Source organism: Dermacentor silvarum, chromosome 5 (assembly GCF_013339745.2).
Source record: "Dermacentor silvarum isolate Dsil-2018 chromosome 5, BIME_Dsil_1.4, whole genome shotgun sequence".
Lineage (NCBI taxonomy): Eukaryota > Metazoa > Arthropoda > Arachnida > Ixodida > Ixodidae > Dermacentor > Dermacentor silvarum.
Genome location: NC_051158.1, coordinates 118,077,114 through 118,104,000, shown reverse-complemented (window position 1 = coordinate 118,104,000; position 26,887 = coordinate 118,077,114). Strand labels below are relative to the sequence as shown.

Below are 26,887 nucleotides of genomic sequence, written 5' to 3'. Positions count from 1 at the left end.
ACTTCGAATTCACAGGTGAGATCTCATATGTGAGGCTGGTGACTTGGCGAAGAACTCGGTATGGCCCGACGTATCGTGGCAGCAGTTTTTCAGAAAGGCTGACGCGACGGGAGGGTACCCAAAGCAGAACAAGGGACCCAGGGCTGAAATGAGCGTCCCGACGACGACTGTCGTAACGGTGCTTCTGGATAGTCTGAGATGCCAGAAGACGGTCACGGGCAATACGACGTGCTGCGGCTGCGCGAACAATGGCGTCGTGAGCATAGAACGTGGTAGTGGTGGCGTCAGAAGGGAGCAGTGAGTCAAGAGGCAGGAGAGGGTGGCGGCCATAAAGTAGATAGAACGGGGAATAACCAGTAATATCGTGACGCGACGAATTGTATGCAAACGTCACGAAAGGTAAGGTGCAGTCCCAATCCCGGTGATCATCACACACGTACATGGAGAGCATGTCCGTAAGTGTACGGTTGAGACGCTCGGTAAGTCCGTTTGTCTGTGGGTGGTAAGCCGTCGTGAACTTGTGGGACGTTGAGCAAGAGCGAAGAACGTCGTCGACAACCTTAGAAAGAAAACAGGGGCCTCTATCGGTGACTAGCTGACGTGGGGCACCATGATGTAGGATCACTTCATGGAGGAGAAAATCAGCCACATCAGTTGCGCAGCTTGTAGGGAGGGCCCGCGTTATGGCATAATGCGTGGTATAGTCCGTCGCAACAGCCACCCACTTGTTGCCCGAGGATGAGGTAGGAAATGGGCAAGGAGGTCCAGGCCGACGCGGAAAAATGGCTCACTGGGGATATCTACAGGCTGAAGGTGGCCAGCGGGAGACAATGGAGGCTTCTTGCGGCGTTGGCAAAGTTCGCAGGCAGCGACGTAGCTTCGAACAGAGCGATATAGCCCAGGCCTCGTCTGCGCACACGGTCGTATGTACGGGAGACACCCAAATGACCAGCGGTAGGCGCATCGTGTAACTGCGAGAGAATTGTCGAGCGCAGATGCTGGGGAACGACGAGGAGCAGTTCAGCACCATGTGGATTCATATTGCGTCGATATAAGGTCCCGTCCTGGAGAACAAACAAACATACGGGGAGAAGCGTCCTGTTGCTCCGAGGTAATGCGTTCGATGATGGGTCGCGAATATGGGTCACGACACTGCTCGTCGGCGATGCGTGAGAAGTCGGAGATCGACAAAACGCAGGTATCTGTATCGGTTTCGGTGCCATCGGGTGGGTCGACAGGGTAGCGGGAGAGGCAGGCGGCGTCCTTGTGTAACCGCCCAGATTTGTAGGACACGGAAAACGTGTACTCTTGCAGGTGTAAAGCCCAGCGGCCAAGACGGCCTGTCGGGTCTCTGAGTGAGGATAGCCAACATAAGGCATGATGATCTGTCACGACGGTGAAATATCGACCGAACAGGTAAGGGCGGAACTTAGCAATGGACCAAACAAGGGCCAAGCATTCACGTTCTGTTATCAAGTAGTTTCGCTCTGGTGCAGAAAGAAGACGGCTAGCATACGCGATCACGCGATTGGTGTCCCACTGTCGTTGGGACAAGATAGCACCAATGCCATGGCCGCTTGCATCAGTGCGAACTTCTGTGTAGGCATGCGGATCAAAATGACCCAACACGGGTGGATTGGTAAGGCGACTGATAAGCGTTGAAAACGCTTCAGCCTGGTCGGGTCCCCAACGAAAAGTGGTGTCCTTTTTCAGAAGGTCTGTGAGAGGACGAGCGATTTCGGCAAAGTTCTGGATAAATCGTCGAAAATAGGAACACAGCCCTAGAAAACTGCGGACATCGGTAGGAGAACGCGGAAGGGGAAACTCCCCAACGGCACGAACTTTGTCAGGATCAGGCTGGACGCCAGAAGCGTCAACCAAGTGACCAAGTACTCGTATTTGGCGGCGGCCGAAATGGCATTTTGCAGAATTGAGTTGTAGGCCGGCACGTCGAAAAACATCAAGGATAACTGAGAGTCGGTGAAGGTGGCTCTCAAACGTCGGTGAAAAAACTATGACGTCATCAAGGTAGCAGAGGCATATGGTCCATTTGAATCCGCGCAGAAGAGAGTCCATCATGCGCTCGAAGGTAGCAGGGGCATTACACAGTCCGAAAGGCATCACATTAAATTGGTAGAGACCATCTGGGGTGACGAAGGCGGTCTTTTCGCGATCTCGTTCAACCACTGCGATTTGCCAGTAGCCGGAGCGCAAATCAATCGATGAAAAGTAAGCAGTCCAGCGCGTCATCAATACGCGGAAGTGGATACACGTCCTTTTTCGTAATCTTATTCAGGTGACGGTAATCGATACAAAATCTCCAGATATTGTCCTTCTTTTTAACCAAAACGACAGGTGACGCCCACGGACTGCAGGAAGGCTCGATAATATCTTTGGAGAGCATTTTGTCCACCTCCGTTTGGATCACCTGGCGTTCAGCCGCTGACACACGGTAGGGCCTCCGGTGTATAGGAGGAGCGTCACCAGTGAGGATGGGATGGGTGACGACACGGGTGCGACCCAGCGGGCGATTTCCAAAATCAAAGATGTCTTCATAGGACATCAGAATACGGCGAAGGGCGAGCGCGTAAGCTGGCCGTAGGTCAGTAGCTATCATGGGCGTAAACTTGTCGTTGCTTGAAGTAGGACGGTCGGAAGCTGCAGCAGTGTCGAATCGTGGTTCGGGCGTAAGAGCAGCTACTCCACACTCTTCCAAAGGGGACAGCAAAGCGAGAGATACACCCTCAGGAAGCACTTGCAGACACGAACCAAAGTTCAGAAGGGGAAGCCACGCTCGATTGTTAACAAGAGTGACAATGGAGCTGGGTAGTGCGATTTGGCGTGCCAGGAGAACGTCGCAAAGTGGAGACACCACGTAAGGACCATCTCGAAGTAGAGGAGAAGGCGACATGAGGACGTAGGTCGCAGCATCAGGTTGCAGGCGAACAAATTCAGCAGAAAGAAGTCGGGACATGTGGTCTTCGGTCGGGTCGGCAAAGTAATGGGGCAGTTCAAGGCGAAGGGTGCCGGATGCACAGTCAATAAGTGCTGAATGAGCAGTCAGGAAGTCGATTCCAAGAATCACTTCGTGGGGACACTCGGCCAGTACAGTGAACAGGACTAACACAGGACGACCGGCAATGGTAACACGGGCGGCGCACATTCCCATAACGGCTGTTGTACTGCCATTAGCCACTCGGACGGCAGGTGACTCGGCAGGTGTCAGGACTTTACGGAGACGGCTAGGAAGATCTGATCGCATAACCGACACCTGAGCGCCAGTATCGATGAGGGCTTGAACGGGTACATCATCAACAAAAATTTCAACAAGGTTCGGTCGAGCAGCAGGGGTCAGCAGAGGTTTTGCAGTCCGAGTCGTCAACGCAGTACAGTGAACAGGACTAACACAGGACGACCGGCAATGGTAACACGGGCGGCGCACATTCCCATCACGGCTGTTGTACTGCCATTAGCCACTCGGACGGCAGGTGACTCGGCAGTTGTCAGGACTTTACGGAGACGGCTAGGAAGATCTGATCGCATAACCGACACCTGAGCGCCGGTATCGATGAGGGCTTGAACGGGTACATCATCAACAAAAATTTCAACAAGGTTCGGTCGAGCAGCAGGGGTCAGCAGAGGTTTTGCAGTCCGAGTCGTCAACGCAGCCTCACCTACGGGGGCTGCATTGCTTAGTTTCCCGAGAAGCGGCCCGCGTAGGACGGGCACGAAGGACGTCGAGGTGTAGGCGAGCGGGACTGACGGGGTTGCGGCGAGGGCGAGCGGCTAGTGGTGTTTCCCCGAGAGGGAAGGCCGGCATGGTATGGTTCAGAAAGGGGCGACAGAGACCGAGGGTCTCGTTCGAAGCGGCGATCAGCGTATGGTCGAGGCGAGGAGTACCAGCGGCTACTACGGCAGTGGCGGGAGATGTGACCGACCCGGGAGCAACCAAAGCAAACCGGCCTGTCATCCGGTGTTCTCCACTCAGATGGGTTCCGATATCGACTCGGGAACGACTGGCGAGGTGCAGCAGAGGCAATGACAGGAGTGGTAGGGGTGGGACGTGGGTGGACGGCAGACTGGATGTCCATGTTGGCAATTTCTTGGCGGACAACAGCTTGAATGAGCGAGGTGGTCATGTTGTCGTGCGTATGGGGACAGTGAGAACTTGGAGCCATAGCCTCAACTTCGCGGCGGATGACCTGTGTCAAGCTTTGCGTGGCAGGCGGAAGTGATGCCGGAGGGTCGTTGCAGGAGGAAGTGGCAGCCGTATTGGGAAGTCGGTCGAAGCGTTGTACGATGCGTTTGCTCTTCGCTTGCTCAAAATTGCGGCATTCCTTTATGATGGATTCAACCGTTGAGCAGTTCCTGCAAAGCAGGAGGTTGAACGCATCGTCTGCGATGCCCTTCAAGATGTGTCCAACCCTATCGGCCTCTAGCATGTCCGCGTCCGCTTTGCGGCAGAGAGCCAGAACGTCTTGAATATACGCGACGTACGATTCGGTTGGTGTCTGGACACGAGACGCTAGCTCTTGCTTGGCCTCCATTTGACGTCCCACAGGCCTTCCGAAAAGATCGCGTAGCTTTTCCTTGCAGGAGTCCCAGCTTGTAATTTCGGTTTCATGCGTCTCGAACCATACCTTCGCGGTTCCTCCCAAGTAAAAGATCAGGTTGGCCAGCAAATGTGTGGCATTCCACTTGTTGTGCTTACTGACGCGCTCATACGACGTCAGCCAGTCTTCGACGTTGACCTTGCCAGTGAGAGTGAAGATTCCCAAGTGACGTGGCTGGGTTAGTACCACTTCCGCCGGTGTCTGAGCGGCGGAGGCAGCGTCAGCGTCGGAGGCAGCGTCAGTAGCCATAACAGCGGAACCGATGTGACACCCGCTGCGAAGATCCAGGGCCGGCTTGTGGCGAGATTACCCCGCACCTCCACCAAAATGTTACGGGGAGAAAATATATGTATTTACAATATATACAGAGAGTTGTAGCTCTGTGGCGAGGGTGACACCATCTACCGAGCTCCGACTTCAGCGTCTTCTTCCCCAACCAACGTCATTTTGTCCACAGTGGTACAAACTCGTACGTGACAATATGAAGTAAGGATATTCGTTTTATCAGCAGTATAATCTTGTAAAGATAGGCATACTAGCTAAATGAACAAGCTTGGTGCCATGCACGCACAAGCAAACATGAACACATCTCACTCGTTTACCGCGGGAACTCGCTGTCAAAACGCTGGAGGGAGGAAGCGCGGCTGCAATGAGCGAATTGACCTGTATGCTGCGTGTCGCATGAACGTGAACTAAGCCGCGAAAACACAGCGCACGGTGGACTGTGTCCCCGACGCTGATGACTTTCAAGATACAGTGGCCCGGGCGGGCGCGCGCTGCCGCCCGGGCCGTCACAGACCTGCAGCAAGAAGTCTGAAGATGGTTATGCAGTTTTATGATACCACAAGGAAAGCGGGGTGGCTTGCGCAAGAAGCAGTGGCTGCACAACATTGGCCGAAAGAACTTTGTTCCGACATAGAACGGTGTTTGCGAGAAGGCACCTTTTTTTATTGCTCGTATGAAAGCATTCCCTAATGCTGCATTTTTTTTCATTCTCCCGGCGTGCTCATCAGCGCTTTTTCTGCAACAAATTGGACGTTGCATATAAGTGGGGTTGTCTTCAGTGTCGTGAATATTCTGCTCGAACTTCATCACCTCGCACGTTGTCAACCGACTGAAATGCAGCACTATAGGTCCTGTTTTCCTCTAAACAATTATGCCCGAAGATACAGCCTTTCGATTGCACTTTTTGTGACTGTTAGGATCTCTTGCTAATTTTACTGAAAATCGAAATAGCGGCTTGTAGAGGAGCGTGAATTATTTAGATACAATGAATGCAGGCCGTGTAAAATTAATGCAAGTATACCCGTGGTATTGCGGGTGATGAGCGAGTGATTGTGTTTTTATCAGTTCTTGAACTTCCTTTGAATTGGGCTGCCACGTACGCATGAGTGGATGACGATTATTATTTGGTTTTCTCACAGATACAGGCAGTGTGCAGGGAATGTTCACATGACCGCGCACGCTTGCTGTTTATATGAACTAGGAGGAAGCGCCGGGAATCTTCGCTTTAATAGCGAATGCTTTAAAAGCACCTTTCCGTGGTTTCTTTTTCTGTGGGGAAATTTTTACCATCGATGTAACACGATCCGAGTCGGCATTTTGGTGTGAACTATCAAAATACGTTATCCAGAGGCGTTTTTCTTTACTAAAAATATAGAATGCCTTCTTCTGTCATAGGTATATCCAGTATTTTTTTAAATGCTGTCTTGACATCTACGCCTGAAGAACATTCTGTAAATACAAATCGGGCCTCTCGGTTCCCTTTCTTCTCGTTCATTACAATACGAGGGTCTCAAATCGGGCAACATTGATGCCTTCAGGTAGCATGTGTGGGTTTATTGACCAGTTGCCTTCACCCAAAACGATCACGTACTCGTGACGCCTGCGGCCGAAAGGATGTTCCACATCCGCCGCCAAGGTTTGTGAGTGGTGGCGCTGGCTAACACTCCCAGGGTTAGTTCCAGTAGTAAAACATAAATACCCCAGAAAATGGATGGGAAGACGGCGCCGCCATAGCTCAATGGTGAGAGCATCGCACGCGTAATGCGAAGACGTGGGTTCGTTCCCCACCTGCGGCAAGTTGTTTTTTTTGTCATCCAGTATCTTTTCCATCATTCTCTTTTTTAGAAGTATTTCACGATAACGTTGCCGCCGGCCACTTAGGCATCCACAAGACCTAGGGCCACATCAAGACCCGCTGCTTCTGGCCTGGATTGTCCACAACGGTAGCCAAATACGTTGCTTCGATCGTGCGCGTCGTGTCAGCACCGTAAACGCTCCACATTCCCTCCTGCCGCTTTTATCCAGCTTCTTCGATGTCCGACCGAGCATTTCGAATTCATTGGACTTGTCTTATATGGTCCCTTTTCATTGACGCCCTCCGGTCACCGTTACATCGTCACTGCGGTAGACAATCTAACAAGGTGGGCCGACATGCGGCCCTTCGATCTGGTGCTCCTTCTGAGGTTGCTGACTCTTTCTTGCAATCCATAGTCTTTCGCCATGGTTCTCCTCCCGTTCTTTTGACTGACCGTGACAGAACCTTCTTATCCCATGTCCTCAAGGAAGTCTTGCGGGCGACTAATACGAAGCATAAAACCACTTCCACATATCACCCGCAAACGAACGGTCTTACTAAGCGCTTCCACCTAACGCTCTCTGACATGATTTCTATGTACTTACGTCCTGACCACAAAACTGGGGAGAACATTCTTCCTTTTGTTACATTCGCCTATAATACTGCGACACAACGGACTACCGGCTACAGCCCTTTCTTACTCGTGTATGGACGATCTGCGTCCTCTGTCTTCGACACAGAATTCTTTTTCTCTTCTGCTTCGCCTAAAGCCTGCCTCCCAGAAGAGTTTGCAGTTTGAGTCGCGCATTGCCGTGAAATTTCTCGTCGAAGCACCAACGCTACCCAGTAAGAAAGAAACCTTCATTGCGATAGTAAACGCCGCGACATCGCCTTCCATACCGGAGACCAAATCCTCATATGGACGACCGTTTGGACCTCTGGACTTTGCGAGAAATTCCTTCACCGGTACACTGGGCCCTGCACCGTCCTACAAAAAAGCTTGCGCAGTGAACTATCTAGTCGCTCCGCTTCATTCCATCGCAGACTGCCGTCGTCGTAGTGTATAAATTCTCCACGTCTCCCACATGAAGCGCTTTATTCCCCGTTCAGCCGATCTTTAGATTGATGCCAGCTTGGCCGCATCAGCGAGGGGGAGGGGGGAACCAGTGTCAGTACATTTAACGGAATTCATCATTCTTATTTGTATATAGCCATCATCATCCCTGTTCTTTTTCTCTTCGTACTTGAGCCATGCAGTGCGTGTGCAAACGGGTCTGCTAGAGCTGCTTGTCCTGGTCGTCTTCCGTCTTTTAATATATGTATATATGTATATATCTATATATATAAATATATATATAATATATATGAAGGAAGTAGTTCTTCGGATCCAGTGTTGAATAAATTGAAAAAGTCAAGGCGCACGTAGCATAGCAAAAACGAGCATTTTATTTCAACGTTGTAGTCGGAGTCTTGATGAAGTCGACGAGGGTGGGGATATGGGCTTCTTAGTTAGTGATCATGGAAAGGTATGTGGTACAGTGCAGCAAAGCACGGACACAAGGAGAAACGACCACCGGACACAAGCGCTAACTTTCGACAAGGAAAACTTTATTTCGAGATCGGTCGTACTTATAGAACAAAAAGCCACGTGCAGAGCGATATCAGACCTCACGATACATTACACCTTGAAGGCAATCTTAAAGCCGGTAAACCACAAAAAAACATTGAGAAAACCTAAATGATACATTGCAAATGAAGTAAGCTCTGAAGGCAGGCGCAAATAATTTCTTTTGCGGACAGTGACAGTGAACGTTCGCTTATACATTGATCAGCGGCCGAGATGATGTGCTCGGTTGTATTATTAATCTTGCAGACTCGCGTTTATTACTGTCTATAATAGCGGTGTGTTCTAGAATAGGGTAACATGTACACGTTTTGGCATGAAACGCCAGGAAACCGTCACCTGATACACTCTTTACTTTGTTTCGTTGCACTCACAAGCGCTCATTGATATATCTCCAGGCTTTACCTATGCAGCATTTACCGTAAGACAGCGGAATGCTTTAGGCCACCCCTACAGTGCATGCGACGAACTTATCTTTGTGCCTGTTATCACAGACAGGCTTTTAAATGCCAAGCATTTCTGCGCGAACATTTGCTACTTTGACGCTAATATATATATACATATTGTCACGGGCGAAACAACAGAGCTAGCAAGAAGTCTTTACTGGAACCAGACCAAAAAGAAGAACGTTCTCTTCTTCTTCCAATCCCCAAGCGAGTACGTGCCACAGCAGATGGCTCATATGTGACGGCATGTGGCATTACCCCCTCTCCTAAAGAAGCATCGTCTCGATGCTGTAAATGAGGGTAAAAAAATATATATAAAAAAATGAGGGTGACAATATAAAGGAAAGAAATGTGTCGTAACGCGAAAGAACAATCTGGTTCGGGGAAAGAAGGAAGAAAAGGAAAAAAAAACACAGAACACAACGAAAACGAACAAAACAAAACAAAAAGAACGGCGTAAGTCGTCAATATAGTATAGTCACTCGACGGTCGAGTCACGGCGCGAAAAATATGGTTTCAGTCTTGAAACATGAACCACTTCAGTTTGAGGAAGCCGACGGGAGTTTCTAGGGGTGCCTTCTGGGAGAACCTCGTAGGTAACGTCACTGAGTCGCCGTACAATCTTGTAGGGGCCGAAGTAGCGACGCAGCAACTTTTCTGATCGGCCCCGCTGTCGGATGGGGGTCCACACCCACACTTCATCGCCAGGATTGTAGGCAACCTCGCGGTGGCGAAGGTTGTAGCGCCGTGCGTCTGCGGTTTGGCGACACTGAATACGGCATCGCGCGAGTTGACGGGCCTCCTCGGCGCGCTGAGCGAACATGGCCGCGTCCGTGTGAAACATCCCTAAGTTGTCGGGAAGGAGCATGGCGTCGAGCATCGTGGTGACCTCTCGACCGTGCACTAAGCGGAAAGGTGTGAAGCCTGTACTTTCTTGAATTGCGGTATTGTACGCAAAAGTGACGTAAGGAAGGATATCGTCCCAGTTCTTGTGGTCAATGGCTACATACATTGACAGCATATCCGCGATTGTCTTGTTCAGGCGTTCAGTCAGTCCATTTGTTTGGGGGTGATAAGCCGTCGTTTTGCGATGTGCAGTGCCACTTAGCCTCAAGACTTCCTGTAACAGCTCGGCGGTGAAAGCTGTCCCACGATCGGTAATGACGACCGCTGGCGCTCCGTGACGGAGGACAATGCTGTGCACGAAAAAATGGGCGATGTCTGCTGCGGTAGCTTTTGGGAGTGCCTTTGTTTCGCAGTACCGTGTTAGGTAATCGGTAGCAACCACAATCCACCGATTGCCGGACGAAGACGTGGGGAATGATCCCAGCAAGTCCATACCGATCTGATGAAATGGCCTCTGCGGTATTGATACTGGTTGTAGCAGCCCTGCTGGCCGCACAGGTGGAGTCTTACGTCGTTGGCAGTCGCGACATGTGCGAACGTAATGCTTCACAGTCTTTGCGAGACGTGGCCAGTAGTAAGAGCGGCGAATTCGTTCCAACGTGCGTGTGTACCCCAGGTGTCCGGACGATGGTTCGTCGTGACAGGCACGTAAAATATCGTCACGAAGCGAGGTCGGCGCGACTAGCAGGTATGTAGCTTGCGTATGGTCAAAGTTCTTCTTATAAAGCACGCCATCCCGGAAACAAAAGGAGGCTAGCGCGCGTGGGAAACTTCGAGGAAGACTTGACGTACGCCCTTCCAGGTAGTCAATGAGAGGACTGAGCTCCAAGTCGTCGCGCTGTTGTTGAGCCATGTCTGTTACTGATACGGCAGAAAGAAAACTGTCGTCCTCTTCAAGGTCAGCGGGGGTACTTCCGACTGGTGCACGTGAGAGACAGTCAGCGTCGGTGTGTTTGCGTCCTGACTTGTGAACGATGGTGACGTCAAATTCTTGCAGTCGAAGGCTCCAACGCGCCAGGCGACCTGAGGGATCTTTGAGATTCGCGAGCCAGCAAAGCGAATGGTGGTCGCTGACTACTCTGAATGGGCGACCGTACAAGTATGGCCGAAACTTTGTTATGGCCCAGACAACGGCTAAGCATTCTTTTTCTGTGGCAGAGTAGTTTTTCTCGGCAGCGGATAACGTTCGGCTCGCATAGGCAATCACACGCTCTATGTGATTTTGCCACTGAATCAAGACAGCTCCAAGGCCGACGTTGCTGGCGTCTGTGTGCAACTCCGTGTCAGCGGTCTCGTCAAAGTGACCGAGTACAGGTGGGGCCTGGAGAAGGTTTCGGAGGGTATCGAATGCGAGGCACTGATCCTGACCCCAAACAAACGGCATGCCTTCCTTCGTCAGATGGTTGAGGGGTTCAGCGATTTTAGAGAAATTTTTGACAAAGCGTCGGTAGTACGCACAGAGCCCCAGAAATCGGCGTAGATCACGCTTATTTGTTGGCACGGGAAATGCGGCAACGGCGCTCGTTTTCTCTGGGTCTGGGCGGATGCCGGCATGGCTCACAATGTGACCTAAAAACTTCAGTTCTTCGTATCCAAAATGACACTTTTCGGGTTTTAGAGAAAGTCCAGCTGTTCGAATTGCCTGAAGAACTGTCTGGAGGCGCTGGACGTGCTGCGCAAACGTGTCCGAAAAGACCACCACGTCGTCGAGGTAAACGAGACACGATTGCCATTTCAGCCCAGAGAGAACCGTGTCCATCATTCTTTGAAAAGTAGCTGGCGCTGAGCATAACCCAAAAGGAAGCACCTTGAACTCGTAGAGGCCGTCAGGAGTAATAAAAGCGGTCTTTTCACGATCACGCGCGTCAACGGAGATTTGCCAGTAGCCACTGCGTAAATCCATGGAAGAAAAGTAGCGAGCGTTGCGTATACGATCCAAGGAGTCATCTATTCGGGGCAGGGGGTAAACGTCTTTCTTCGTGATCTTATTTAATTTTCGATAATCCACGCAAAAGCGCAAGGTACCATCTTTCTTCTTTACTAACACAACTGGCGAAGCCCAGGGACTGGTCGATGGCTGGATGACGTCATCTTTAAGCATCTGTTGAACTTGATGACGTATAGCGTCTTGTTCCTTTTGCGATACCCTATAGGCATGTTGTCGAACGGGCCTTTCGGTAGGTGCGGTAATGATACGATGCTGGGCAAGCGGCGTCTGGTTAACCTTCGTCGTTGTAGCGAAACAATCTCGAAAAGAATCGAGTACGTCCAGAAGCCTTTCTCGTTGTTCTGATGGTAGGCTCGGGTTCACATCTAGAGAGCTCGCAAACGCCTTGGCAGAATGGTCACATGGCGAAAGAGCAGCTAATACTGGCGGACCGTTGACGTCGGCAATTTCCGCAAAGTATGCAATCGCGGTGCGTCTGGCAAGATGACGATATTCCTCACTGAAGTTCGTGACCAGCAAGTGAGCCTGTCTGTTTCGAGGCTGAATAACTCCTCTGGCAACGCATATTTGTTGTGCAAGGAGGAAAGACAAATTTGCCTCCGCTATTACAGCGTGGGGAACGTCCTGCTCACATTCCACACCGACAAAGAGGCTGCTGCGCGGTGGCAGAGTCACGGATTCATCGGACACACGTAGCACGGTCTTCGGTACTTGGGTGATGTTGTCAGCTTCAGAAGGAAAAGGGTCCTCGAACGACACCAGCAACTCACGTAAGTCAATGATTGCGCCGTATTCACAAAGAAAGTCCATTCCAAGGATTATTGGGCGCGAGCACACAGGTAATACGAGGAAAGACCCCGTGAACGTCGACGCACGGATCCGAATACGTGCCGTGCACATTCCAGTTGGCATCACCAGATGGCCACCTGCCGTGCGTAACTGGGGCCCTTGCCATGACGTGGTGACTTTCCTCAATTTAGATGCCAGTGCGCCGCTCATAACTGAATAATCGGCACCGGTGTCGACGAGGGCAGTGACAGCATGGTTATCAACAACTACGGCGATGTCGGCAGAAATAATCTTAGTACTGTCGGAAAATAAAGAAAAATCGGAACGGTCGTCGTCGGGTCGTTGCGTCGAGGGAGGTTCTTTGAATGTTCGTTGAAAAGCGACTTCACCCCCAGAAGTCGCGGTTCCTAGTTTCCCCTGTGGGGACTCGATGAGCGGTTCCTTAGGGGAGCGTAAGACGACGAGGGCAAGCTAGGTGACACGGACCGGCGAGGGGATGGTGATCGCGATTGGCGGCGCTGAACAGTCGATGAAATTCGCTGGCCCGTCAGATACGCTTCGATTTCGCGGGGACGCTCACCGTAACGTGGGCACCGCGCGCCGGGATGAAAGCCGCGGAGACCTAGCTGGCGGTACTGGCAGTCGCGGTACACGTGACCCGCTTCGCCACAGTGGTAGCATAGCGGACGGTTATCCGACGAGCGCCATACACTTGCCTTAGTAGCGCTCTGTCTTGAGTGATCTGGTGGTCGATACGTAGGTACGCTCGGATACCTTGAGCCGGATAGCGGATGCGAAGAGGTGTCCGGTAGCAGATGTGTAGCCTGGTCCACTGTACGCATGATGGGTTCTGTAGATGGTGGTGCAGGAGCCCTCAAGGCCGCTGCATAGGTTAGCACAGGGACCTCAGGTCTAGGTGGTGCGAGTGGTTGCACCGCCTGCCTGATTTCACTCCGGATGACGTCCGAAAGTGCTGTCACGGGTGGTTGGGGTCCCACTGGTGACACTGCTTGGAGTTGCCGCAGTTCGTCACGCACAACGCTTCGTATGAAGTCTGCGAGGGCCTGCTTCTCGCTGTCGAACCCAAGAGAGCACGCAGTAGCCGTGATGTCGTGGCGTTCGTACTGTGACGACCGCTGCTGGAGAGTGCGCTCCATCGTGGTTGCCTCACTCACGAACTCGGCCACAGTTGTTGGTGGATTGCGTACGAGTCCGGCGAAAAGCTGTTCCTTGACTCCACGCATTAAATGTCGCACCTTCTTTTCCTCGGGCATTGCAGGGTCTGCGCGTCTGAAAAGACGAAGCATGTCCTCGACAAACATCGAGACTCTCTCGTTGGGCCGCTGGTTCCTAGAAGAGATGGCTTGTTCAGCTCTCTCCTTTCTTTCGGCGTTGCGGTACGCATCGCGGAGCTGTCGGCTAAACTCGTGCCATGTCGCAAAAGAACCCTCATGGTTCTCATACCATGTCTTCGCAGAGTCTTCTAGCGCGAAGTAAACTCTCCGCAGCTTGCGAACATCATCCCACTCGTTGATGCTGGCAACCCGATCGAAGTGGTCCAGCCAGTCTTCAACATCTTCAAAAGTGTCTCCGTGGAACGGTCTGGGCGTCTGTGGCGCATGAAAAACATGCGGGGGAGAATACTGGGCATCATGGGTTTGGCTCGCCTGGTTTGTAGTGGTCGTTGACATTGTTGTTTCTAGTCTCGACGACAGGGAAACGAATTCGGGTGGTAGTCCTTGCAGGCGGCGGCTGCTTCTTGCTGTGGGAGCTGTGGCTGTCTGGGAGGTGCTAGCAGTGACGGCGAAAACTTGGGAGCGAAGGTGCATTTACCCAGCACCTCCACCAGTAATGTCACGGGCGAAACAACAGAGCTAGCAAGAAGTCTTTACTGGAACCAGACCAAAAAGAAGAACGTTCTCTTCTTCTTCCAATCCCCAAGCGAGTACGTGCCACAGCAGATGGCTCATATGTGACGGCATGTGGCAATATATATATATGTGTGTGTGAACGAGAAGAAAGGAAAACGAGGCGCCCCATTTATATTAATCCTGTCATAAGAAGCCAACAAAACAGTGCCACCAAGCACAACATAGGGGAAATTACTTGTACTTACTAATTGAATAAAAGACATAAGAATAAAAGAAACTGGCTTTATTAGGTACAGGCACGATCTTTTAAGAGCGCTTTAGATACACATGTTTGTTATGCCCCTCTTCACCAACTTACAATGGGCTGAATGAAATTGGAGAAAAGGTTTGTTAGCTCGTGGGCTAAAATATAAGCCCAGCAAGTCGTACTATCAGTTGAGATGAACTGAAGGTAAAGAAACCGAAGCGCATTATCTACTGACATTTCAAAAGTCACGTCAAGTGGTCTGAAATACTCGCGAACGACGGAAAGACATCAGCACGTTTTCCTTGGAAACTCTTACTAAGGTAATCAAGAAAGAGTAAAAAATCATCGACAAATCTAAAAGTTCCCTGCAAAACTGTTAATCCTGTTAAGCATTCATACATGTGCCTATGTACTTGGGCTAAATGTAGGTTGCTAAGGACGGTAGCCAGGCGCGACCCCATGGAAACGTCTTTTTTCTGCAAATACAGCCTGTTGTTTCACGGGGGAATGTGTCACTGTTCTTATCGAAAAGAACAGCGTTCGAAACAAGTGTACGATACTTGACTTTATCAAAACATTTTTCAACATGCACTAGTGTTCTATTTTTTATTTCATATTCTTGTGCTCTCTGAATGAAAGGTTGCTGGGGCCATCATGAATGAACGAATGTGTGTTGCCTATGCCAATGAAGTCGTAGCGCGTCCTCTCCCTAGAGGATGCCACTGCGATAGTAGCTTTGTATAGCACATGCCTCCAGGCCCTTGTGGTTCAAGGGCTCTGTTTAGGCACTAGTGCTTTTTGCCAATTCTTCCATCTGATATTTTCTACATCGTTCTATTCTTTTGCAATGCATTTTTCATGTTCAAAGAACACCTCATTTGTCATTGTTATAAACTTATTACATGTACATTTTACGCACTGTACACCGACGATTTTAAGGCCCCTTTACAGCCACGCCTCATCTACTTCGCAGAATTCATCGTTCAACTGCGAACTCACTAACACTGGCATGACACTCTTTGACCATACCTGGCCCTTGGGCTACTAGCTAATAACATACAGGACCACATCGTTCAAGAAACCGAGGACTGCTTTGGTGTTAAAAAAATGTCACAGTTTCGCCCTAAGGGCGAAGCAATGAATGCGATAGCAACACAGCACTGTCATACGAAGTAAGGTGAGCGGCTTTGGTAGCAATATGAATTGTAGTAAACATGAGCTGATTAAGTAAGCAGGTGTGCTGCGGCGTAAGTAGACCGACATGAAGAGAGACTCGATGACCACGAGAAGGCGCGTGTGAAACGGTGGTGTTGATGAGAAGCGCTTCCCGTGGGCAGCGCGTGCGAAGGGACACACCTGTAGCGCTGCACTGCCGATCCGGGCAGCATTGCGTGTGTAGCGTGCGTTGGAAAATGTGGCCCGACTATTACGAACTGAATGAACAAGCGTGGTGTGAGTGCGCACAAACACGAAGAGATCACACTGAATGACAGCAGACAACGACTGTCAAAACGCTGGCAGCAAGCATACGCCGCAGCGGGCGAAGGTACGTGCGGTCTATCGCTTCAACGGAAACTGAGCGGCGAATGCACTTAAAGGTCAGAGCCGTGTGGAGATAAGAGACGGTGCGAGCGAGCGACGAGCACGGTTGTTGGCAGAGAAGTGCGCCCCCCCCCCCCCCCCCCTGCTCCCTCCGGCGCTGGCTTCCTGCTTCCTTGCTTGCGCGTGGGAGATTGAGTGCGTTCGCTCTCCGTGATAGCGCGCGTCTCCGCACGCTTCCTCTCGGGCATACGGCGCGCGGCGAAGATTTTATCTATAGGGAACCTCACGGCGACGGCGACGGCGACGGCGACGACGACGGCGACGACGACGCCTACGGCAGAAATCCGGTTCAAGTGTCCATATAATTGCTATCGCAATAAAAACGGTTCTTCACCAAGAGACATAATGGGATGGAGAGCGACATGATAGCCGTACGCTATAGAAAAAAAAATTTATTTCCCTGTGTTTCAAGTTCCCGACACGTTGGGGCCAAACGTCCTAGCAACATTTCATTGAAGTATAAAACAATGTATTTGTCATGTTGGTGAATGCATATTAAGTACCCAACCTTGTTTCTCTGTCGAAGTTATGCAGGCTTGACTCACAAACTGCGAACATGCCGGCAATAAATAGAATCGTTGGCCGCTCATACAGATTTCCAGGACAAGAGCCTGAGATTAGGGGGTGTGGGTCGTTCCAGAACATTATTCTGGAGGCGATAACGGGGCTAAGATGCAGCTAATGAGAATGTGTTTGTGTGTGAGGGGAGGGGGTTAGGGGAATATGTGTAGACCACTGCCTCCACCAACAGAGACGTCGGGCTGTCCTTTTGCTGCAACTGCGAACCGCCGAAGTCGGCGGTCCCGGGAAGCCACTGCCCGCGGCGCCAGCATCGCGCACATCTACGAAGAGGCCACTCGGGATTTTCTTGCAAGGCGAGTCAGAATGCCACATTCCTTCTAATGACTCCTATCGTAACATTCTTCGACATTCTGTAAAGCATAAACTGGATTGAACTCACACAGGTGTGCCCTCACTGTCAGATTGTGCGTCACTAGGATTAGTGTCACAGAGGATCTCCGTTTTCTACACCGTGGTAGGCATAATGTACGTCGCAGACGTCCCACTTTCCTTTTTTGTCACCGCTACCTGCTGCAATTATCACACTTATGTGTGAAGACTAAAATCACTAATATCATTGTTTTTAAAGAGTGGCAGCCCCGATCGAGTGAACTGTCTCGAGGACAAATAAATCCATGACGCTAAATGTGAGGGGCCTCTCACATGGCCCCTCACCCGAGTCATAACGGGGAGGGGGGGGGGGTAAGGGCAAAGTATTCCTTTTGCCTCCTCCGCCCACGTTTCAAAGCGGGCACCATCGCCGCATACGGACAAATAAAACAAAACGACTGAGGCAAGTTAGCTTTTCTATAACACGTATCTCCTGCAGCTGCAGTGAGAATTCTATTTCAGGCTATGCAGTGACATCACTTGCACTTAATATGAAAATTATAATGGTACCTTGATCTATTAGTCGAAATTTTGAGTGCGTTGTGGCAGTCTAAGCATCTGTGCAGGCTAACAGCCTGTTTTTAGCTTACGGCTGGGGGACAGGTCCGAATAGACCGCAATATACCTGTCCATAATAGTTGACCATGTGTTATTGGTAATCAGATTGGTTAAGCATAATAATAACTGACACTTACGCACTTTTCGCCATTTTCTTTCAGTTCAGCGGTAATGCGCCATGTTCTAAGATTATATATAATAATGATAGTATTGTATGAACGCAAAGTATAGTGTGAGAATTTTGCGCAAGTCGAAACATTGCCGATCCGGCAGCAATTTGTAACAATCAAACGCTAGTTTGTCACAAAGTCAAGGTGACCTTGCAAGTGTCAGTTTTGTTCTAAAATAACTGCTAGACATCTAATTGTTGGTGCTTTTTCTGCTAGGCTGTAATTAATAATTATTTTGGCAGCGGCCAGACCAAGGGCTCTTGTGAGCATGTGCAGTATAGCACACTTCCTTTTTCTTTCTTATTTTATCCACAGTTACCTTGTTTAACGTAAACTATTCTGAGATCTTTCATAGAGCTAACTTTGCTTTGTGCTCTATAGTTCACTGTCGCTTTCTGCGGTAACTGCGAGGCTCGTGCCATCAGCGAACATTAGCAGTTAAGTACAATCATTAAAGGATGATAAATCATTCGCGTGTAAAGAAAACAGTAGTAATGGTCCCAGCATGGAACGCTGATGTACGCCTGAATGCGAGTCTTTCCAGAGGAGACGTTTGCCTTTTGTCACGTGTGATTGTTTTCGGTTCCTGTTTTATGTGCAATTCACAAAAGTACGAATTCACACATAGAGACATCAAAGAGCATAGCACCACCGCATCCCGCCTATTCGCATGTTGATACGCTCAAATCTACCTAATTCTCCTGGGAACTACCAAGGATAACTGGATGCCGACTTCGGGTTGCAGCGCAGTCTACAGCAACATGGCACGACGCTATCAAAGCGCGCGAAGAAACATGTTTGCCCTTCAAAAAAAAAACGCAGTATCTCTCACGAATACCTTCCATGATGTGTGCGTATCAAATTTCTTTCAATAAAATGTGCGAAATTCTCACATTGTACCAGATATTATAGGAAGGTATTTGCCGGTCAAACAACGAGGCCATGCAGCCGGAGCACAGCTCTCACAGAAATATTCCCCCATGTTTAAGCACTTGATGGCGTCAAGGGCAATTAGCACATGTTTGTCTGCATGTAAACTCGAAAGCTAAGTCCAACAAGCAAACAAAACCTCCTTCGCATATTTTGACAGAGTATACGTTAGGTGCCGACGTGGAATATAGCTGGGAACAGAACTGCGTGCAAGACCAATCGATGAAAGGTGCGCTATACCTGAACAATGATGATGATGATGTATGCAGTTCTGTGGCGCAACGGCCTGTGATGGCCAAAGAGTGCCAAACCGGAACAGTAAGGGAAACTATTTACTCGAGCGTCTCTAGTGCATCTGCACTTCGAACCAAAGGAGGACTATCATGATACAGCGAGGATGTAGAGGCAGTGATTGGAATACGTCGTGCGTCCTCAACTGCTATCTCTCAGACAGCGCGCTCTAAGCCGGACGCGCTCATATATGGGCGAAAAGAACCACAGAGGTATAGTGCTCGAAGAGTAGAGACCGCTCACATGCTAATCGAAAACACATATCGCATCAAGTCAATGGCCGCACATGCAAAACTGTATCAACGCAGCTATGAGTGCGACAGCCAGAAGTTCCTGCTGGCACGCGCTAATCCACTTTGTAAGTAAATGCTGAACAGAACACAAACACATGGATAAAAAAAGGCAATTGAAATAGGGCAGTCTCATACTTCCATCTACAGTTCAGAAAAGCCGTGATATAAATGAGAAATTACCTTGTACGTGCCACGCCAATGATGATAATTGCCGGAGGTAAGCCCTAACCACAGTTGCGCATATACAGTACACTTCAAACCATCAGCACCTCTCTTTGCACTAAACGCAACCTCCCCCCGCCCCCCCCCCCCCCAAAAAAATATAATAACACAGAGCGCGCAACGAGCCCAGGCTACAATCCGCAACGGTGCAGCATGTAGACAAAACAAAAAGGTTGCGCACAGGACAAAAAATCACCGCCCAAGCACTCCATACGAATGTTAACCAGCGAAGCTCAAAGGTGCAGCCCCGGTGCTTATCACTGGCTTAATCCCGATGGTTCATTACAGTCTTTCTCAATTAGCGGTTACTTCTTTGTGTTGATTAATGAGGTTACACGTGGGGCTGCGGTGGAGAGGGTGACGTCACTGGCGGTATACGCCCGCAGTCCGCCGTTGTCGCATTGCCGCTTGCGATTCTTGAAAATTAAATTGCTTCAAAATTAAATATGTCGGTCAGGTAAGACAATGAATGGCTCATACCCCCTTAAGCAATGGCTCATACAGCCGTGAACGCGGCCTCCCCATTACGACGACCGAAGAGAAGTGAAATGCCACGCTGGAACGATGAACGGCAGCGGAGACAGCTGCGGAAGAAGACGAACACAGAAGCAGTGGCATGAGCGCGTTGCCCAACAATCCAGCTGTGGACAAAGACGACGACGCTCGAGCCCTTGCTGATGATGAAAGTTTTCGGCTGACAGGCGACAGACGGACGAATCGGCTAGGCACATACAGCTTCGCTGTATAATGCATCTGTTGCTTCTTCACACTCTGTTCCGTTGCATCCCTTACTATATAACCTCGGCGCATGACATCTTTGGGCGAGTTGCGCGCTCTGTGCTTTTTGTCCTTTGCATTGTTTAACGCGACAACAGGTGCTGACGACACAGTGTTATGCACAGCAAGAGCCTTGGTTCGGCCTAACTTCTGGTATTTCTCGGTACTTCAGGCCGCGGCGTTCGCATTTCATGGAGGCGAAATGCAAAAATGCCTTTGTGCTTGCGTTGTTGTGCACGGTAAGGAACCCCAGGTGGCCAAAATCAATGCGGAGCCCTCCACTACGGCGTCCTCAATAACCAGAACTGGGTTTGGCACGTAAAACCTCCGAGAGAAGAAGATCGGCACTCGTGTGGTACATAGCAGATTCCCTTATAAAATACAGATCACTAGTTGTCCCTAGGCTAGTGATTCATACATATTATGGTGTAAAAAACCTGAATAGGAAGAATCGTCTGAAAAGGAAAGAAATTCACTCGCAACCAACTTTTTACAGCAAAACTGTTCGCCTCTAGTTGGTAACAATTTTTCGCAGCGCGTACTCACGCAAAAAAAAAGAACCTTCAGCGATTAAAAGGAAAACCCTTCAGCGATTGAAGCGAAAAGTGCATACATTATTTGGTATCACGCATACAACATACAGCACAGCATTCGTTTCAATAAAGAACAAGTGCAAAACAAGCATCCGAACTACATAATTGATGTTAAGGTGCTCCCGATAAGAATGCGAAGCATGTAGCCCTGCCCGTGTACGTTTCCCGGTAAATATTACGGTTGCGCAAGCTGCCGCGGCGACGGCAGCTTGCGACGTGGAGAGTGACGCCACTAGCCTTCCATCTATAAAATATCTACCTTGGCAACTTCTTTCATTGTTGTTGCAGCACCGCTATGGGTAGGCAACGCATAGTTAGGACACCCGAGGAGCAGCGTGAATACGAGATAGCGACAAAGGGAAAAGAAACGCCAATACGACCACTAGCAGCACGTGAAAAATTACCAATAGTCCAATTACTACCATTACTCTAAAACATTAGAACATTGCATACGCCTCCTCCCCTCCTACCCCCGTGCTGTTTGGACACGCCTTGTCATGAAGGCATAAGGCATATACCACATAAAAAAATAACACGTCTGTATTAATCAGCCTTCAGTTGCCCTCCATGAAAAGAGGTTATGTATCTTGACACTTGATAATGGCATGCGCACTCTGTACACCGTAAAGATACTCATGCGTACCGGGGCACACACAAAATTGGTGTCCTGTCTGATTTTCTGGAACCTTTTGTATGTACTGGTGTGCTTCAAGATCGGTTTAACTTCAACATTGACAAAACAGCTCGACTCGCCATCTTGTATGTCCTGTTTGTTTTTATTATTCGCCCCTCTTGTGCCTTGTTTTAAACTCACAGCGCGCATGCGCGATTCCCTACGTTATATACCCAGTGCTTTTCTACGATAAGTCCAAGTTGCGAGTCATCCTTGTTTCTTGTTACCTTTCACTGTCACTTCTCGTTCGCGCTGTTCACTTTTCTGCAAAGATGCATAAACTAGCCCAGCGAGCAATTCTACTGCGATGGATTCGTATGTCAACTGCCCCAAGTTCCCACCCTTCTTCGCTTAGAAGTAACTTCAAGGTTAAGCGCATGCACTTTTGTGGACAAACAACGTTTAACAGAGAAGGCACAGTGTGAGTGAAAACTAGGACCGAACAGGTGAGTGCAGGAAGGCGCAGTTCATAATGCAGAGATTGGACCAACGAGCTCCCTGCGCAATGACACATCAATAATGTGAGCGATACTATACAAGACGCGTAACAAGATTGAAGTTCGTGGGAACAACTATGAGCTGTGGTCAATGGAGGATTGTCGCCGTTGCTAAGGTTTCGACAAAGGCACTTGGCTTCGCCAGGGCAGCAACTCACGGCACTCGCCGCTAATGAAACACGCCGCTAAGGAAAGCAGTTGCTGCCCTGATGGTAAATCCCCTTGTCGAACGTGCGTCCAGCGACATTACTTATTTGATCGTAGCTCATACTGCCAGCTAGACGAAGGGCACGATGGTGTGCAGGGACGTCTCAAGGGGTTACAGCTGTTTTGTATCAGGACGTTTTTCCGTGATAGCAGATCACGCAAAAGCGAAGACACCGAAGAGAAAAAAAAAAACGCCCCGTCCTCTTCTGTGTCTTCGTTTTTGCGTGATCTGCTATCATGTATAAGTTCCAACTCGACCTCCTAACTGCTGAATGCTTTAGATTAGCAGGAGCAGACTTAAGAGCAACTCCCAGCAACCATGTTGCAGCTAACAGCTACCATCGCATTGCTGTTCGTATGACTATAAAGCGATTTCCAATAAATGCGCAGTTTCAAAAATATATGCATACAGTAATACGTATACAGAGCAACGTAGAAGTAACACACACAGTCAAGCAAGGTATGTATGAAGTAACAGAGTAATGGCTGAGTTAATGTATCCAGAGCGTATACACACGAGTAATGGGCATAAACATGAACAACACTGCAATTACGCCAACTGTCGCCACTGCCTCTCCTTGGCAGTATATACGAAGGACAGACGCAAAACACTGTCCAATATCATCGAAATCTTTGTTGAACTTTTCCTCCAAGCCTTATAAAGTTCTAAAAACACAAAAATATAGAATAGCCATGTCGGCCTCACGTATTTCCTCACCAACTAATGCGTGCACAAGATGACCATTAGCGATCGTCTGCAGGTTACGCAGTTTCTTAGAAACAGGTTTTTGTCGTGTTGCCGTGATCACTGTTTCGCAGCGCTTGAAAATTCACACCATGTTTTTGTGCTCGCAAATTGTTGCAGAAAACATAGAGATTGAGAAGGGCTTCACGTGTACATACCTTGCATTTACTCTGCGTCGCAATGACTTAAGCAAGTTGGGACTCGATACAGAGCTCAACAATCTGTTTACTGGTGGAAATCAGTCAGGAAATACATTCGCCGCCGTCCATAGAAGAAATAGCTTTTGAATGAAAGAAAAATGTAACTGACAGGTGTTACGTGCCATATCGCAGGGAGAGGCCTTTGGCCAGCAGTGGACATAAATATAGGCTGATGGTAATGATGATGTGCTCTATGTAATTGCTCTTAGCTGAGGTAATTTTCAGACATCTAGCCGTTGCATCAATCGGAGATTATTTGTGCATAAATGATCTTTGGCCGGTAGAACGCCGTCTACTTTATACACGTTTTTGGCGAGGTTTGATAGATCATTAATAGCGGCAGAACGTGCGCAAATCAGCCCTATAGATCTCGCAAGAAAGGGAGTAGTCCACCCTAGCACTTCCGTGAGTACCCATACGTGTCCATGATGAACGAGCAGGCGCTGCCTTCAACGAAGCATACGTAAATTGTAGAGGAGAGCGAGTATCATTTTTTTCGAATACGAATAGACTATAAATCATAAGTATGAAATATCGAATCGTATATGAAATGGCCAAACGCAGACGCATATGTTTGCAGCAGAAATGTTCATTTCGGTATAATGCGGTACCGGCCTGCACCGACTAGTGTTAAAAAAAGAAGGAAAACTATCTAACAGGAACAAAGAAGCAGTTTTAAAAACAAGATCACTAACTGCTATTAAAAAAACTTCCCGAACACAAGTTTTTACAGATTTAGGGACTGGTTGCAAACATTTTTTTAAGAATGAAACGCTGCTGAATAACAAACATTCCAAAAAAGGCTAAATCAATTCAATTGTGGGCGAAAGAAGATCAAACGGTGTGGAAAAAAAACGAACAAAAAAAGCTGCTGAGGGGTTGTCTGCCACCAACACATGTGCAAGGGCCAGTTGCAATGAAAGCATCACTGGTTGTAATGTAAAAGATAAAACTGCTCCTTGACTAGACTAACAAGAACACTAAATGACGGACTACAAGCGAAAAATCCCAGGTTAATTGTCGTGCAGGCTCCTGCCACGGAACCGAAAACAAAGCTTCCATTGCGCACTTTCTTCCCGCATTGCTTCTAAACCTTTGGTCGTTGTCTCATTTCTGATTATTCGCGCTACTTTGTTTAGCAGAGAGAGAATTAACAGTAACCAGACTTTAACACTCAGTTGTTGAGATATATTTGGTTAGGTTTGAATATCCGAATACAGCGAATACTTCCTTTTCGAATAGGAATAAACAGTGTGTAATATTCGACCCATATTCGAATAATCGCACACCCCTAGCAAACACGTTTCGTGTCTTATCCGCCGTTGTGCGAACTTATCACTTCATAGTCGGCGTGTCTGTTGTCCATGTGTCCGCCTGCATGCCCTCTCCGTATACCGTGAATACAAATAACCTCACTGTTTTTCGCACGTTATATAACACTCCAGATTTGGCAACGACGAAAGGCCAAGTGATGTGGTGCTCGATCACGTCAACCAGAGACTGAGAAGACAGGTGAACAGCAGTTGCAGCACCTACTGTCCTGTACCGGAACCCGTGACGTGCGACCAGTCCAAGCCGTACAGGGAGTCCGATGGGAGCTGCAACAACCTAGATAATCCTAGCTGGGGACAAGCGTACTCGTGCGAGCGTAGGCTGCTTCCCGCTGCTTACAAGGACGGTAAGCAAATGACCGATAGCTTATGTCCTTCTATCAAAAAACAAGGCAGATGACCATTAACAAGAAAAAACCATGGCAATCACTATTACTAGAAGTGCCCCATATCCTTCACATACTGTTTTGATAATCAACCGCTTGCAGTCATAACCAACTGTACATATTTGGGAGCCGTCACCTCTAATGATCTTAGGTGGAAAGACCACATTGACTACATCCAAGGGAAGGCGATGAAAATGCTCGGATACTTAATGAGGTGCCTGGGTAAGTTTACGAGAGAAGACAAGCTTTTAGCGTATAAAACCTTTATTTGACCATTACTAGAATACTCTGCAGCTGTATGGGATCCATGCACAAAACAAAATATTTCAATATTGGAAAAAATACAGAGGAAATCAACTAGGTTTATCTATAACAATTACAGTTGGCAGGCATCACCTACACCTCTTTTAGAAAATTCTAAGCTCGAAAAGCTAGAAATCGCGAGGGAATGAAACTGTTTATCTCCTCTACCACGGACACTTATCAAGTAATGCACACCGACGGCCTACACGGTCCTACCATACAAGAAAAGTAACATATTTCATGGAACACCAATATGTTTACATATTTTTCCCAATAACTATAACCAATTGGAATTCACTTCCCGCAGCTGTAGTCGAATGCCTGATGGTATCATCTTATCTACATGCCCTTGAATCCATAACGCATAGTGCTAGTGTACACAACTCTTGATGTTCTTTTTGTCGCATCTCTCTGTATATATTTCTTTATCAATGTTTTTTTTTATTTTTTACAGAGCAATATTCTCACTAATTCGGCTCTTTGTTGAAATTTTCCTATTTAAGTTCCACCTTTCGCATGTGTTTATTACGTAATAGTTCAGCGGAAATCCGCTAGGTGGAGATAATTAATTAAAGGGAAACTGAGACATCCACCCAAATGTAGCAATTTGCTACAACGGAAACCCAACCGGGTTCTTCGAAAGAAAGCCTCGCAGTTGAAGAAAAATTCGTCCTGGTGCGCGAAGGGCATTCTTCCTTCTTTGTATGTTCATGGCCTGGCAGACGCGACGAAGGGAAGAAAGGACCCCCCGCTCTAGGTCAGCAACACCAAAACAACTCGTCCCCCCCCCCCCCCCCCCCCTGTCCCTCGTCAACGCATTCCCGCGACTAAAGGGCGCCCGGCACCGGTCATCCCAGCCGACCAGCGACGCCGAAGCCCCGCCCCCTCCCCCTTCCACCCCACCCCACCACCTATGTTGTCTGTCTAGAACAGGTGCCCTGCCAAGTGTCTCCGCACCTTACGCTCTCTCCCCCTTCCTCTCCTTTGTTACGACGGACCTTTTAAAAGCGGCACACCGCCACCTCCGAAGAATACCCCCTGAAGAAGGAGCCGAATTGGTTCCGAAACGTCGGGCTAGTAAAATTCCTTATTTGGTTGGAGTCAATCTCTAAGTCTTTATCAATTTTCCCAACCAGACAGGTAATTCTGTCGAAATGTTTAGCTTCTTCAACTGCGAGGCTTTCTTTCGAGGAACCCGGTTGGGTTTCCATTGTAGCAAATTGCTACATTTGGGTGGATGTCTCAGTTTCCCTTTAAGCATGTGTTTATTGTACCACTCTTGCTATATGGTCTGAAGTCCAGACCGCCAGTACTCTAATAAGTAAATAAATAAATAAATAAGGCTGAACTGTGAGAATTTGGTTGTAGTGGTAATAGCAGTACGTGTAGTTGTTCAGCGGGGTTAATCGCTTCATTATTTGGTTTCCAAATATTATAACGACACCTGAACTAGGAACGAGTTGGGTAAAAAGCGCGACCAACAGCTAAGGGAAAAAAGCTGGCATGATTGAGAATGTACAACAACAGTTAGGAAAGAGACAAGGGGGGCAAACCATTTAAAAATTCGCAACGTCATTGCGAAACAACCGGACCAACATATGTGCTATTTGTTTAGTAAAAAAGCATAAAATATA

The 26,887-nt window shown here is 48.7% G+C and overlaps 1 protein-coding gene across 1 annotated transcript in view; it reads left to right on the top strand.

Annotated features, from left to right (window-relative positions):
- LOC119454367 (peroxidase-like) overlaps positions 1 to 26,887 on the top strand; it is an 83,754-nt gene that overhangs the window by 17,504 nt on the left and 39,363 nt on the right. Inside the window, exon 2 of the mRNA XM_037716320.1 lies at positions 24,679 to 24,911. Within this exon, the coding sequence (XP_037572248.1) occupies positions 24,679 to 24,911 (233 nt within the window). The remainder of the gene's footprint in view (positions 1 to 24,678; positions 24,912 to 26,887) is intronic.